The sequence below is a fragment of the Ascaphus truei genome, chromosome 3 (assembly GCF_040206685.1).
Source record: "Ascaphus truei isolate aAscTru1 chromosome 3, aAscTru1.hap1, whole genome shotgun sequence".
NCBI lineage: Eukaryota > Metazoa > Chordata > Amphibia > Anura > Ascaphidae > Ascaphus > Ascaphus truei.
Window position 1 is genome coordinate 397,273,727 of NC_134485.1, and position 17,425 is coordinate 397,291,151.

The following is a 17,425-nucleotide window of genomic DNA, read 5'->3' on the forward strand; positions in this document are numbered from 1 at the left end:
CCCTTTATGTGTTATTTGTATTATTTGTTATTTATATGATTGCCCTGTGTATTACTGTTGTGAAGCGCTATGTACATTAATGGCGCTATATAAATAAAGATATACATACCTGAACCTCAACATGTCCAAAACAGAATTAATATATATATGACCGTGTATATATATATATATATATATATATATATATATATATATATATGTGTGTACACACACAATTAATATGTTGTGTATATGTCACTCATACTATATATATTTGTATATTAATTTTGAATGATAAAAATATTATTTTGGGGAATTTATATGTCTATAAATGAATCTGTACAGTATATCCTCATATCTGTTTAGATATCTAGATTTGATATCCAGGATATTCCGTTGACCCCTCCTATAGTATTTTTTTTTTTTATCTACGATGGAATAATCATGTATTCTAGTGTGTATATATTGTAGTGTGTGCTTTGTATTCAGTTCAACTACATCTACATTCAGTATATAAATAGCTCCTGATGTTATGTCAATGATCTCTGTGGGTTGTTTGCATTGATTTCCATTCAAATGGTGATTGCTGCATGGTTAATTGTTGCAGCAGAGAGACTTTTTAAACAACGGTTTGTGATAACAGCAGTCATCACCCTGTAGGACGTGATTCTCATTCACAAAACGCTAAGGGGTTGTATGCTACGATTGGAGGTGCGTTTCCAATTTCGGCTCTTTGAAGAACCACGACCACAGCTCAGCTGTGGAGATCTCGATGCGGGTAATTCCAAATGTGTGAAACATCATCCAATTATGTCTCACAAGGGGGGAAAATAAATTCCTTCCAGACTCCCAAAACTGGCAATCAGATTTCTCCCTGGATTAACATTCTTCCCATGTTTACTTAATTGGTATATCCCAGTATAACTTTCTAAAAAAGATGTCCAACCTTTGTTTGAAGATATCTATTGTATCTGCCATCACAGTCTCCATTGGTAATTAATTCCACGTGTTAACTGCCCTGACTGTAAATAACCATTGCCTTTGCTGCTGGTGAAATCTCCTTTCCTCCAACCTTAAGGGATGGCCACATGTCATTTGTACAGCCCTTGGGATGAATAGTTCCCTTGAAAGCTTCTTGTATATCCCGAATATATTTGTATATAGTAATCATATCCCCTCTTATAGACCCCTCTTTTTTTTAATGTAAACAACCCTAACTTAGTAAAAAACAGAGAAAATACTGTGCGCTACTATCTAACCCAGAATTTAGAATATAAATATAGTGCAGTGACTAAACCACATAAATAAGTGACCAAGAAATAAATCACAATAACCACAGTGAGGGTGTATATATGAAGAAATTATATCACATAACCGTGTATTTGTAGAGGCGTCTGCTGCTATAAACACAGGGGGTGGCTCAGCACCCCCCACACTCTAAGAAATGGAAACAAAAGAAACAGCGCACAACGCCAAATAGTGAAGCAAGTATTGCTATATATTAGTAATTACAGGGTAATAAATCTGCGTACATCAAAACAGTGGAATAGGTGCATTTAGTGTGTTTCACACAAGTTACCACTCAGCAACTGTTGTCAGAAGAGTCCTGCTCCTGAACCAACGTAGCGCCCCCGCTGAGAGAAGCAAGCTGCAGACTCTTCTGACAACAGTTGCTGAGTGGTAACTTGTGTGAAACACACTAAATGCACCTATTCCACTGTTTTGATGTACGCAGATTTATTACCCTGTAATTACTAATATATAGCAATACTTGCTTCACTATTTGGCGTTGTGCGCTGTTTCTTTTGTTTCCAACCCTAACTTAGATAGCCTCTCCTCATAAATCAGATTTTCCATCAACTTGGATTAATTTGGTGGCTCGCCTCTGATTTTTTTTCTAGTTCCATGTCTTTTTTATGACGTGGTGCTCAAAACTGTACTTCATATTTAAGGTGTGGTCATACTAATGGCTTACAGGAGGGGCATAATTATGCTTATTTACATTCTATCCTTCCATGTTTAATGCAAGATAAGATCTTATTTCGCCTTTGCATCTACCTGCTGTCTACAAGCACTCCGAAATCCTTCTCCATCAAGGATTCACCTAATTCAAACCACTCAGGGTCCTTCATCGGGTGAAGGACCCCAAGCGGTTTTAAAGCTTGTAACATATTAACTACTTGTTGGTCTAATAAAAAAGGTATCATACCACCTAGTTCCTCTCCCTGTTTATTCTTGTTTCCCAAATACATAACTTTACGTTCATCTGTATTCAACTTCATCTGCCATTTAACTACCCAAATTTCCAGTCTACCCAAGTCCTTCTGAAGAGAAATTATATTCTGCTCTGATTTTACTACCTTAAACAATTTAGTGTCATCAGCAAAGATGGACACTGCTCTCTATGCCAACCTCAAGGTCATTAATAAATAAGTTAATAAGCAGGGGCCCCAGTGACGACCCTTGAAGAACTTCATTCACAACTTTAGTCCAACCTGAAACGATTCCATTTATGTATGTAGTTATATAGCGCCATTAATGTACACTGCGTTTATAACCACTCTGTTGTCTATCCTTCCACCAGTTTTCAATCTAGGTGCAAATATTTGCTTTATTTTCTACACTAACCGTGTGTGGCACCATATGAAAAGCCTGTGCAAAATGTAAGTATAACACATCAAGTGCATTACCCTGATATAAAACCTTCCTTATCTCCTCAAAGAAACTACAAAGGTTATTTGAGCACGAGCCTTCCTTCATAAATCCATGCTGACTTTTACTAATAATTTTGTTATCCATTCGATATTTCTGAATATTACCCCGTACTAAACCTTCGAGTAGGTTCCTCACTATTGATGTTGGGCTTACAGCTCTGTAATTCCCCGGTTGTGATCTAGCTTCCTTTTTAAATATAGGCACAACGTCTGCTTTAAGCCAATCTTGTGGTACTGAACCTGTGGAAATGGAGTCCTTGAATATTAAATGTAATGGTTTGGCTATTACAGAACTTGGCTCCTTAAGAATTCTTGGATGCATGCCATTGGGGCCAGGTGCCTTATTTACTTCAATTTTATCAAGATGCCTATGCACTTCATTGAACGAATTGTTCGTTAATATACATGGTTATATAAATTGTTTGTCTTAATATCTTTAAAGATGGATGCATACTGAATACCTGGACTAACATTCGGATTCATTTCTTCACACTGGTATGTCTGAGTTGAATCCCTTGATCGATTTAACCCCATTTGCAACTTATATCTAATTAACATCTCCTTGGTATGTCTGAGCTGAATAGGCAAACCCCTCCCTTAAGTATTAGTCAAGTGAATCTGTTTATAGTATTTGAGTCTATCTTGGCTGTGCCACATATAACGTGTCTGTGGAGTTAATATTGGAGTTAGAATTGGAGTTGAAGACTAAAAGAAGATGAGGACTCTGCACTCCAACAACAACTCTGCAACTGTGAGAACTTGACTTTCTAAATGCTCTGATAAATTTGTACTCTTCCTATTCTCCAATACCTGGGAAATCTCTCCTCCTTCATCTCACTATGCCCTACCTGCTGCTTTTTCTGTTTACCGTTTCCTCACCCCTTTGTAAACATTTCTGTTCTCTCCAGCTTCCCCACTCGCCTCCTATCCACATTTCTTAATCTCTGCTACCCTTCACCTATGCACATACACTGCACCATTATTTATACATTATATATACTCTTTCCCCACAACTTCTTTACCCCTCAATAAAAAGCACCCCCCACAAATCCTCTAATCACACCCTCTAGAAAAAAAAAAAAGAGAAGTGACCGCCTCATACCCACACAGACGTCTCCCCCAGCAGATCCACACAGACACCTCCGCCCCCGAATAATAAAGATTCTTTCCCTTACTCTGTCAGAGGCAACAAGTGTCAAACTCAACCAGCCTGGAGTGACAAATTTAGTCTCCTTTTTCGTTGGTGAACCACACACTTCAAAGCACCAAACTGTAAGCTGTGTGCAGGCAGCTTTGCTGTCACTCACTAGCAGAGCTTACAATCTAGTGCCACCCACAATGCCTTGCACTCAATAGCTAAACTGCAGCGATAGATGCAGGGTTTTGCGGGGTGCTTGTTTGGAGGTGGCGGGAGTGAAAGTAACGCGTGGCCTGCAAAAAAATTAAACAATTTATTTCTTAAAATCTGTTTCGAATTCTCACTTTGATTGGACACACACACACACACCACACACACACACACCCACACACACCACACACCACACACACCACTGGTTTAACTTTAAAGTAATAATTTTGCAGATATTATTCCTAATATGTTGGTTAAGAACTCAATTTATTTGGTGGTGACACCACAAAGTATTGTATATATGTCAATTTTACATATATTTGTTTAAGTATTTTGCACTATAATCGGTTTAATCACCTTTACAAATATGCTCGATCTTAAAAGTAAAATATATATAACAAATATATATACGTGCAGAAAAACTGCATATTAGACAATTATATGTTTCAAAAGATCGTCAGAATATTTTGAACTTACCTTTAAGTTCTATTGAAGGCTTTTCGTTTTCTGTTGCGGGTTTGTTTCCAGTTTTAAAAGCTACCCGTTTTCCATCTACAGTATCCGTTTTCACGGTTCCTAAATTTGTTAGGATTTGCATGGTGTCGAAAACTTCTCCATTACCTTTAATGTTCTCTAACACCTTTAGGCATTTGTAAGATTTCAGCTCACTAATATTTTCTTCGAGGAAGAGTAAGAAAAGGCTCAGGTCATCATAATGTTGTGAGGGGAATTGCAGAACACTAAAGGTAGGCAGAATTTCGTAAACTTTGAGGACGTCGGATCTCTTCCTAAATGGAACTAGTATGGTGAACAGAATGAATGGCATTATTAAAATATAGACAATCAGGTTAATAAAACTAAGAAGCTGAAAAACGCCAACTGCAATCAGTTTGCACTGTATTACTGATGGCAGGGTAGTGTCATTTTTTAAAATTCCCGTCCTGATATTGCAGCTGAATTCATCAGTAAAAGAGAAAAGGTTGATGTAATAACCTAGATAGATGCAAGCCAACAGTATAATGATAAATGTCAGGGCTCGGCAGATGAGGTACTTGATAATTAGGTTTCGAGAGTTTTTCATAGACTTGAGATACTGCTCCACAAATGGGTAGTTGAAGTGGCTTTCGGAGATCTCCCACGTGCTACAATAGAAAAGCAAAATCGTATTAGACAATAGGGGCCTACCTACATACGAATGAGCATCTAGAAGCAAAGAAACTGTAAATGACTAATAAACTATAACACACATTACTGCGAAATGCTCAAAGAACTAGATTGGTCATCACTAGAGTCTAGGCGCAAAGTTCACCTTTCCTGTCTTGCCTTCAAATTCTTTATGGGCAAGCTACCCAGCTACCTGAACAAGCTCCTCACCCCTAACACATGCAGCACCTATCATCTGAGATCAGACTCCAAAAGACTGTTCATAGTCCCAAGGCTCAACAAAGTATCCGGACGTTCCTCCTTCTCTTACCGTGCACCCCAAAACTGGAACAACCTACCAGAGACTCTCACATCCACCACCAGTTTAAGTTCTTTCAAATCTAAGGCTGTCTCACATTTTAATCTGGTCTGTAACTGTTTCATACGCCCATAATATATATTATAATATCTTTAACTGTGCATGCAATGTCTTGTATATAATGTATACCCTGCTCATTTATGTAACTGTATTTGTAACCATGTATTATTTGTTTTACTCTGTGCCCAGGACATACTTGAAAACGAGAGGTAACTCTCAATGTATTACTTCCTGGTAAAATATTTTATAAATAAATAAATGAAAAACGACATCTAGAAGAGAACGGTTAGTCACAAAGGCAAACTGAAAACCCCACAAATAATCTTGGGCACGTCTTCCTTTCCCATTTTACTTTTATATCCAATTATCTTATTCCTGCATTTCAAACGGTTTATATAGAATATATTTTACTACAATGCTCTCTGCATTGTATGGTCATTGTAAAATATACTGGACACCTAACAAGCTCCTATTGAACCCCCAAAATAACCACAACATATATATAAGCATATGAGTGTCACAGAGGAGTGCTACTGAGCATGGCAATATATATTTAAAACCAGAGACAGAACATAAAACACAGACAAAGCTCAGTTTTAGCACATCCAGTGAAACTCATACACGGTACAGTGCCTAAATATATATGTATAAATATCTATCAAGTAAAATGGTCTTTTAGTTTGATATTTTTGGCCAAAATTGTTGTAAGCCCCTGAGCCAACTTCACGGCAGACCACAATTCAGGGGTCCCTAACGCTAATATAAATTCTTAATAACCTGTGTAATAACAGGAAGAATGATTTATAGTAAATCTGTCAATATTAGTTGCAAAGTTCTAAGTCTGATTGAAGCCTTTATTCAAACAAGTTCCCCTGTGTGGAAGATGCTATGGAGTGAGCCCTTAACCATTTAAATGTGGGAGGGGGCTTACAACAATTTTGGCCAAAAATGTCAAACTAAAAGACCATTTTACTTAATAGATATTTATACATATATATTTAGGCACTGTACCGTGTATGAGTTTCACTGGATGTGCTAAAACTGAGCTTTGTCTGTGTTTTATGTTCTGTCTCTGGTTTTAAATATATATTGCCATGCTCAGTAGCACTCCTCTGTGACACTCATATGCTTATATATATGTTGTGGTTATTTTGGGGGTTCAATAGGAGCTTGTTAGGTGTCCAGTATATTTTACAATTGTGTTTCAGCTAGTCTTGGCTGATTGGAGGGTGGCAACCTCTTACTTAATTGAAGCTCACCCCCTCCCACATTTAAATGGTTAAGGGCTCACTCCATAGCATCTTCCACACAGGGGAACTTGTTTGCTTGCAGGATGGTTGTGACAACTCTAATACAGTGTGCTTTTCCTGGTAATGTACAGGTTAATAAAGGCTTCAATCAGACTTAGAACTTTGCAACTAATATTGACAGATTTACTATAAATCATTCTTCCTGTTATTACACAGGTTATTAAGAATTTATATTAGCGTTAGGGACCCCTGAATTGTGGTCTGCCGTAAAGTTGGCTCAGGGGCTTACAACAATTTTGGCCAAAAATCTCAAACTAAAAGACCATTTTACTTAATAGATATTTATAATATATATTTAGGCACTGTACCGTGTATGAGTTTCACTGGATGTGCTAAAACTGAGCTTTGTCTGTGTTTTATGTTCTGTCTCTGGTTTTAATTGTATGGTCATTGCTTTAAACAAATTACATTACTCGTATTAAGGAAGCAATCCCCTTAAAAACAGCTTGACAAAAAACACATCCCTGAGGACATCCAGAAGTCAGGATCTATTTAATTTATCCCGAAAAATCTAAAAATTATATTTATTTCAAAGGGCAGCAAAATAAAAAAATTCTATTAAATTTTTATATCTATCTATCTATCTATTTATCTCCAAATGTTTCACATTCCTCAAGAACAAAAAGAGAAACAAGTAGTACTACAAACACACGCAAGATTTAGCATAGAAGGCATAAAACTCTCGTTTCAGACTTACAACCATATCAATTTTTATTAGTACTACAGATTAAGTTTCACCGTTCACATTTGGTGGGATGGCATGATATTCTGCACCAGTCCAGCCATTGAACCCTATGGAAATTAATATTCTACGCTATAACGGCCTATGGCGTGTTATCACTACATGCATAGCTTGCCACTAAGTGAGAAACAAACACAGACCTACCTATGTGCCAGGTTGTCATTATTAGTGGGGGAGTTGGTTCCTTCTCTCTTGTCATTGCTCTTGAAGCTGTTGGCAGCTTTGATGGCTCTGTTGTAAGATCTATCAAGTTCTTCCATTATAAATTTCAGGTCTGAGCAAAGATGAGGTGCTGCAGTGAAGCGCCAAATCAAGGATGGAAGATATAGCAGTATAGCTACGAGAAGTAGTATGTATGGGAAAAACTGGAAGACAATGAGGGGGAAGGAAAAACAAGTCCGTAAGGAAAAACATTTTAGAAACCAACGCAATTTATTGTAAACATTTTTTTTTCTCATGTGTTATTTTATACAGGAAGTTTTTGAAAATAAGGCACTCCGTATAACTGCAAGATGGCAATATGCCACAGGGCTCAGCAGGGATGCAGACCAGTATATCGATGTGTGGAGAAAAGCGGCACTTGCATGGACATTTAAATGTTAGCCTATTCATTTTATACAGACAACGTTTCAATCGTACATATGGACCCTTCAAGAAAATAACTGATATGAAGGGGAAAGCAGCAAAGTCTTAGGCCACGGTTATAGTGCTGGCGACGGCGACGTCACCTCTCGCCATTGCTATAGTTATATTTCAAATTTAGGCAACGTCGCTGACTACAAGGCCAGCGACGTCATAAAGGGGGAAAGCAGAGGGACGGAGAAGCTCCTGATTGGCCTCAAAGAGAGACCGTTGTCGAAAAAAATCAAATAACAGTGACTACCAGATTTCTGGTAGCCCTGTCGCCCTCACGTGCACTACAGTATAAGCGCCAACAATGCATTCATTTTGAAGCGGCGGTCGCGTCAACGTCACTATAAGCGCAACCTTATAGGGGCTGGCAGAGCCCACGCTGGGCAGGGATTAATCTCCCATTTATTTGTACTGGCACAGGAGGGTCGTAAAAGAAAACAAGCAAAATTAGCAGAACGCACCCAGTAAGACACAGGGGCCCACCGGCATCTGGTGCCCGTGTCGTACCGGGTACGTCATACACACAGCAAAGATGTTACCTAAATAAATTGCTTTCAAATCAAGTTCAAATCATTAAAGCACACCCGGCTTTCCTGGTCCCTATTTTAGCCTGTTGGGCCACCACACTTTCGCCTCGGCCAGGGTGCCACTGAGCAGGCGGGCGCGCTCACGCTGGTCACTATGAAACACATTGATGCAATGTGTGTGGCCAGCGTGAGCAAGCGCCTGCGCATTCGCGGCACTTACCTGCTTGGCGAGACAACCAAATTTGATTTGGCTGTTCGCTGATGCGTCATGTGAGCGGTTCGCCCAGTGAGGGCGAAACAGCTCCATGACATGAAGGCTGAGCCCCCTGACATGCCACCTCAAGCGCACAATTGGCTGGCCATGAAACGCCCAGCGCCTGACGTCACGGCACTTGAACGCCAGCGAGTTTTCTCCCACCCTGCCCGAAGCCTCATGATGCTTACACATGCTCACGAGGAGAGTATATACATACACACGAACATATAGAAGAAGTAGGGGGGGGGGGGAGAGGGAGAAATCATGTCCACGTTAAACCTATACAAAAATTAAACAGATACCTACTATACTTTTATTTATAGTATATTGATTCAAAGGAAGGCAAACAAAAAACCTCAGTGAAACTATGTCTCATAAGGAAAAATGAAATTCCTTTCTGACTCCAAATTATGGCAATTAATTAGCTTTCTACTCGGATCAACATCCTTCCCATGTTTACTCATTTGGTGTAATCTCTGTATACCTTTCCAAAAAGAAATCCTTTTTTTTTTTTTTTTTTTAAAGATATCTATTGTATCTAACATCAGTCTCCATGGGTAATGAATTCCACATTTTAACTGTCCTTACTATAAAGAACCCTTTCCTTTGCTGCTGGTGAAATCTCCTTTAATCCAACCTTAAGGAATGTCCCTGTGTCGTTTGGACAAACTGTACTCCATATTCAAGGTATGATTTTACAAATACTTTATAAAGGGGCATAATTACTGTATGTTTACTTGCCTTCCATCCATTCCCCATGTAATGCCAGATAAGTTCTTATTTGCCTTTCCAGCTACTGTACTGCATGACATTGGGCATTTTTGCCAAGCCTGTCTACAAGCACTGCTAAATTTATCTCCATTAAGGATTGACCTAATTTTTCCCCATTTAATTTATAAGTCGCTTGTTTATTCTGGTTTCCCAAATGCATAACCGTACATTTATCTGTATTAAACCTCAGCTGATATTTACCTGCCCAATTTTCCAGTCTATCAAAGTCCTTCTGGAGAGAAATTACATCCTGCTCTAGTTACATGGTTACATAGTAGATGAGGCTGAAAAAAGACATACAGCCATCAAGTTCAACCTATGGACGTACATTTTAGTAGTTTTAATACCTTATACAATTTAGTGTCATCAGCAAAGATGGAGACGTTGTACTTTATGCCAACCTCAAGGTAATTCATAAATTGGTTAAAAAGCTGGGGTCCCGGGACCGATCCTTGAGGTACTTCACTCACAGCTTCAGTCCAACCTAAAAAGGTTCCATTTATGACAACTCTGTCTATCCTTCTACCAGTTTTAAATCCAGATACAATTATTTTTACCAAGTCCAATTGCCTTTGTTTGTACACTAACCTCATGTGGCCACATATGAAAAGCCTTTGCAAAATCTAAATAGATTACATCAACTGCATTACCCTGGTGTAAATTCCTACTTACCTCAAAAGAACTAATAAGGTTAGCTTGGTACCACCTATTCTTTATAAATCCATGCTGACTATTACTAAGAATTTTGTTATCCATTAGGTATTCTTGAATATTATCCCGTACTAAACCTTCAAGTAGCTTCCCCTCTATTGAGGTCAGCCTTGCAGGTCTGTAATTTCCCAGTTGTGATATAGCTCCCTTTTTAAATATTGACATCATGTCTTTACACCAATCTGGTGGTACCGAATCTGTGGAAATGGAGTCCTTGAATATTAAAAAAAAGAAAAGAAAAAGAATCGGGGCCAGTTACATTATTTACTTTAAGTTGATAAAGCCACTTGTTCCTCAGTTAAACAATTGTTCATTAATATATAAATAGACCAAGCTCCTCGGGGCAGGGACTCCTCTTCCTTAATGTTAATTTTATGTCTAAAGCACTTATTCCCATGATCTGTTATTTCTATTATCTGTTATTATTTGATTACCACATGTATTACTACTGTGAAGCGCTATGTACATTAATGGCGCTATATAAATAAAGACATACACTACAATAGAGGTTTTGGCTTCCTCCTGTGGCACAATTTTTGCAATTGATTCTTCCCTGGTAAATACAAAGGCAAATCATTTATTTAATGTCACTGCTTTTTCCTTATCTCCAATAATTTGGCTGTCCATCTCACACTGAAAGGGTTTCTATATTTTTCTTTTTTAATCTTTTTACACTGATAAATGTCTTTAAAACATTGTTAGAAAAACACACTTACTGTATCTTGCACATTTCTCCCTGCAAAAACCTCATCCCAGTTTATTCCTTGCAGATTCCACAATTCATTCAAATCTGTGCAACATGTTAATCTTTGTTTAATCTATGTTTTTTGATAATTTATTTCAAATGAGACCATGTTAGGATCACCTTTCCCAAATGTTCCCGGACTTGAATATGTTATTACTTCTACAGTGATTTAAATGACCAAATACAGTAATGCCCCTCACATGGTTGGTTCCTCAATAACTTGGGTCATGTACTGCAATTGTCTTTTAGCCCCCTCAAAAAACTGTCCTTTAGTTGTAATGCTAATCTCATTACTCCAGTCACTGTCTGGATAATTAAAATCACCCATTATGCCAACATAATTTAGTTGTGATTATTTCTCCATTTGAAAAAGTATTTTGGCTTCCTCAATCTCACAGATATTTGGTGGTTTATAGCATATCCCTACAAACATTTTCTTCATACTTTTACCTTCACTGCTAAATCTCTGTCCAAAGGTCTCTACATTTTCACAATTCCCTTCATAAACACCTTCTCTTATAACAGGTCTTAAATCTGGTTTAACATACAAACGTACCTCTATTTGCTCGATCCCTCAGAAAAAAAGGGAATAACCCTCTAAATTAACAGCTCTGTCATGAGTTTCATCCCATGTTTCAGTAAATGTCTATGATATCACACTGCTCCCTTGTAGCAACTAAAGCTGCAGTTCAAGCAATATTCTACGTGTATTAAAAAAAAAAAAAAAAAATCAGTTCTGTACTATGAAAAAATACTTAACACATGACAATTACCACACACACACGTGTGTGTGTGTGTGTACGTGTGAGTGAACGTGTACGTCAAAAGATGTGATTCTGGGTGTGGCTAAATGTATACAACAAGAAACAAAGATGCCCAAAGCTATATCCAATATGACAAAAATACAGAGTGAAAAAACCTATATTATATTCTCTTGAAAAAGGGTAATTTAGTTGAACCCTTTGACCAAAGCGTTTTAAGCCTGCTGCCACATCAAGGCATGACCATTAGCAGGTCGTAACACTACCCGAGTTAAAATTCTTATTTACCTCTATAATTTGAGTAAGAATGATCAACATTGGATCTGTCACAACCCAGCATAATGAAACTGACCTGCTAACTTGCAAAGTGGGGAGGGGTGAGCTTAAACCATTGGGGGGAGGAGGAGCCACTAACCTGCAAAAACAGTTGAGACCAGTGTATTTTTTGTCATATTGGATTATTGGATGTAGCTTTGGGCTTTGTTTGTTGAAAAAATACTTTTAGCATAATATATATATATATATATTATTTTTTTTTATGCTAAAAGTATTTTTTCAACAAACAAAGCCCAAAGCTACATCCAATATGACAAAAAATACACTGGTCTCAGCTGTTTTTGCAGGTTAGTGGCTCCTCCTCCCCCCAATGGTTTAAGCTCACCCCTCCCCACTTTGCAAGTTAGCAGGTCAGTTTCATTATGCTGGGTTGTGACATATAAGACATTATGCTGGGTTGTGACATATAACATATAAGACATGTTTAATGTATTCTAATGCAACAAGCATTTTTGTTCCTATAGCAACCATTTACAAAGCCACATCCCTTTCTGAAACAGCATTACCTTCTTGAACCCTACCCTCTCTAGCAGTGAACCAATTGAATTGAATCTAGTGCCTGCTCGGTCACATGATTTTCCTCACAGAACTTTGGCGGGCAGTGCAGCATTTAGTGAACCCCGAGCTGAATCTTCAGCGATCGATTACAGGAGAACGGATTGATCCGCAATTTAGCTAATCACTTGTCAGTGTGCAGATTGTATTGATGCACATACTGAATGATTTTATTTTTTAAATTTTTTGTTTTTTTAAACGACAGCTTGAACTGCAGCTTTAATTCAAGCAGTACCAATTTTATCTGTCAGGCTTCTTGCATTAGCAGGCATGCAAGTAAGTTTTTTTCTAGTCTATGCTATTGTATCTTCTCCTGCCTTTCTACTACAAATGAATTTTGTGTTTAGAAGTTTTCTAATAGTATCCATATTTAACATTGGTGTCCATCTGCCTGCCAAACTCCCATTTCCCCCCATGATCCCCATTCCAATCTATTCTGTCTAGTTCATTATCTTTCTTGACCCTCCTCCCTCCTTCCTAGTTCCTAGTTTAAAAATTCCCTGCAACCTTTTTAACATGTGTATATGTAGTCCCCCTGCTAGGGACTAGTAGTAGTTTAAGGACCCTAGAGGGTTAACTGTGTGGGACCACAGGGTGGCTTGGCAGAAACTAAGCCACACCCATTTTGTCTGGTGATGGTACCACTAAAGAATATATACTCCGCTAGAAGATTCTAAAATTAGGTTCCTGGAGGAGCCTTATTTTAAGTTATATTTAAGTGTATATCTAAATGTACTAAGGAGGTGTTATCTTTGTGTTAAGTTAGGGAACATGTCCAATATACTGTAGTTGGAGACCCTAGTAATGAACAGAGATTGTTCTCTGACCAGAAGAGTAGGCAAGTGCTCAGCAGGGAGTTCTCAGAATAGAAACTCCGGAGCATAGTCAGATCTGGCCCACCAGAAAGCCTCAAGTAAAGTCCCGATCCATAAGAATGGATGAGGTGGGATGTATACAGAATGATGGGATACTGATCCCGAAGATATAGCGAGTTCCCACCAACAGGTCCTCTGTAAACTCCCTGTAACAGGGTGGATCCCCAGTCAGATAGTGAAACAGTGAAAACCTGTTTACATAGTCTGATACAGCACTGAGGATGTTAATTCTAAAGCAGAGTTGAACTGATCTCCTCGGCTGTCTCATTAGCAGTCTTTAAAAATCCTGCCGTAGTGACCACACAGCTGTCTCTGGTCCAGGAAGCAGAGTGCACCTGGACCGCACAAGAGGGCTATGCTGCACTAGCCAGTGAGATCCCTGGGCTGCTTTGGAGGGTACCCTCCCCTTGGAGTTTCTAATCCCTGTACAGGCAGGAGGAAGCAGGTGGCCCGGAAGGTAAACCTTACGGCAGACTGAACTTTGTGTTCTGGTTGGTAAGGGGCTTAGCCCTCCGACCCACAGATGGGCACTAAAGTCTGGTATTAATCAGACTTTAATTAACCATACTGGAGCTAGGCTTGTTTGTTTAATTTTTTTACTCAATATGCGCTTAACTCTGTTAAAGCTTTGGCCGTCATAAAAGCCTACATTTGTTTTCCAAAAGTAGTCTCCTGTTTTCACCTCCACTCCACCGCCTCAAAATTTTGACAGAGTAAAGAGTATAGATTCCCGAGAATAGTGTGAATCCCCCAACCAGGATCCACCAGACACGGGGCATTGAGGAAGCTATACAAGAGATTGCCAATGTAACATTAACAAAGGACAAAAGCATAAGTACCTCACCAGTGTATGAGAGAGCTACCAAGGGGATGAAATCCTAAAGAAGCCCAAGTACCTGCCTAGTGTAGGAGTGAGTTAACAAGGGAAGGAGCAGAGTAACCATATTGTTTGACACCAGTTAAAGCAGCAGTCCAAGAAGGGGATAATGCAACGCTCACCTAGTATCAGCAGCCCAAGAAGGGGATAATGCAACGCTCACCTAGTATCTGCAGCCCAAGAAGGGGATAATGCAACGCTCACCTAGTATCAGCAGCCCAAGAAGGGGATAATGCAGCGCTCACCTAGTATCAGCAGCCCGAGAAGGGGATAATGCAACGCTCACCTAGTATCTGCAGCCCAAGAAGGGGATAATGCAGCGCTCACCTAGTATCAGCAGCCCAAGAAGGGGATAATGCAGCGCTCACCTAGTATCAGCAGCCCAAGAAGGGGATAATGCAATGCTCACCTAGTATCTGCAGCCCAAGAAGGGGATAATGCAGCGCTCACCTAGTATCAGTAGTCCAAGGGGATAATGCAACGCTCACCTAGTATCAGCAGCCCAAGAAGGGGATAATGCAGCACTCACCTAGTATCAGCAGCCCAAGAAGGGTATAATGCAGCGCTCACCTAGTATCAGCAGCCCAAGAAGGGGATAATGCAGCGCTCACCTAGTATCTGCAGCCCAAGAAGGGTATAATGCAGCGCTCACCTAGTATCAGCAGTCCAAGGGGATAATGCAACGCTCACCTAGTATCAGCAGCCCAAGAAGGGGATAATGCAGCGCTCACCTAGTATCAGCAGCCCAAGAAGGGGATAATGCAACGCTCACCTAGTATCAGCAGCCCAAGGGGATAATGCAACGCTCACCTAGTATCAGCAGCCCAAGAAGGGGATAATGCAGCGCTCACCTAGTATCAGCAGCCCAAGAAGGGGATAATGCAACGCTCACCTAGTATCAGCAGCCCAAGAAGGGGATAATACAGCGCTCACCTAGTATCAGCAGCCCAAGAAGGGGATAATGCAGCGCTCACCTAGTATCAGCAGCCCAAGAAGGGGATAATGCAGCGCTCACCTAGTATCAGCAGCCCAAGAAGGGGATAATGCAACAATCACCTAGTATCAGCAGCCAAAGAAGGGGGTAATGCAACGCTCACCTAGTATCAGCAGCCCAAGAAGGGGATAATGCAACGCTCAACTAGTATCAGCAGCCCAAGAAGGGGATAATACAACGCTCACCTAGTATCAGCAGCCCAAGAAGGGGATAATGCAGCGCTCACCTAGTATCAGCAGCCCAAGAAGGGGATAATGCAGCGCTCACCTAGTATCAGCAGCCCAAGAAGGGGATAATGCAACGCTCACCTAGTATCAGCAGCCCAAGAAGGGGATAATGCAGCGCTCACCTAGTATCAGCAGCCCAAGAAGGGGATAATGCAGCGCTCACCTAGTATCAGCAGCCCAAGAAGGGGATAATGCAGCGCTGTAAGAAATCCAATTTAGCAATAATTATATTGTAATGAATGAATCTGTTATCAAAGGCAGAATGTTAAAGTATACAGTATAATAGTCTGGACTTTCCTTCATATCTATATATTATATCTGATTGTATTTTCGGTTATAGAGTTATTTTGACGGTGCAGCTGTCCTAAAAGGTCAGAGTAGGCAGAAACCCTGTTTAGGTTTGACACTGAGTGACTATTGACAACTGTGACTTTAGCTGAGAGTAGAGGCTGTGACAAAAGCTCTGAGACTCTTCCAGTCCTTACTGTATTTGGTATTCTATGTTTAGAATAAGTGTGCTGTTTCTGATTCGATCATAGTTTGAAACTGCAGGACCTAATTTGGAATAGAAATATATATTAAGAGAGCTGATTCAAGGAATATTTTATGGATAAATACAACAGTGAGCTTAGTAAGCTTTAGGAAGGAAGGAAGGATGAGGAGAAGATAGGCCAGAGGAAGAAAGACCAGGCCAGAGTGATGATACCATGAAGAGGAGAAAGAAATGTTAATACCTGGAGAGATTAACAGAAAGAAGGTTACTATGTGCAACTATTCTTAAGAATATCAATCTATTTGAAACATCATCGTCATTCTTACTATTTTTGTATGCAAGTAATTATTTTCAAAATAAACGTTTTGTTTTTGTGTGCAAACGACAAGAATGCTGAATTCTGTTATACTGACGTAAATCTATACAAAAAGCGAATTTAAGGACATTTAACATTGGCGAGCCAGCCTTCATTCAGTTTTTTCGTCACATTTGGATTAGAGGGGGTGTGGTCGATACATCCTGGATCCAAGATTTGAGAAAAAATTGAAACGAACAAAAGGAAAAAAAAGAAGTGTCAAGTTTTTGGTAGATTTGACTACAGTTGATTAACAGATCAGAGACAGAGAACCACGTTTCACGAATCTCCTAGAGGGAGACGGACTGTTCGGGGGTTGCCTTTGTCTGGTTAAGTTTCCCAAGGAAGAAGGTACATTTGCGGGACGTGCAGGGAGCATTGTCTGGTGCATTTGTATGCGCTGAATGGAATAGCGTGGAATTTCTTCAAAGAAACGTTGCGACGTTTGTGGGGGAACAATTCGAGTCTTGGAGCACAAGTTTTCGGTGAAAGAAAATACTTAACAAAACGTAAGTAATGGAATTCATTAATTCATATGCAAATGACAGTAATATGATGTTAAATGTGTTACCTCATACATCTACTGACACTGAATTATGGAATTCTCTATGGAATCAGGTGCAAATAGAAAATGAGAGAATAGATAAGAAAATACTAACTATGCATAAAGATAAGAAAAAATTAAGAAATGTCA

General features: G+C 39.4%; 1 protein-coding gene across 2 annotated transcripts in view; it reads right to left on the reverse strand.

Moving 5' to 3' along the window:
- The window catches only part of PANX1 (pannexin 1), a 62,708-nt gene that overhangs the window by 6,907 nt on the left and 38,376 nt on the right, over window positions 1-17,425 (reverse strand). For both annotated transcript variants that reach the window (XM_075592502.1, XM_075592503.1), the window contains exons 3-4: window positions 7,760-7,980; window positions 4,519-5,183 (exon numbers count right to left, since the gene is read on the reverse strand). In XM_075592502.1, coding sequence (XP_075448617.1) covers window positions 4,519-5,183; window positions 7,760-7,980 — 886 coding nt within the window. The remainder of the gene's footprint in view (window positions 1-4,518; window positions 5,184-7,759; window positions 7,981-17,425) is intronic.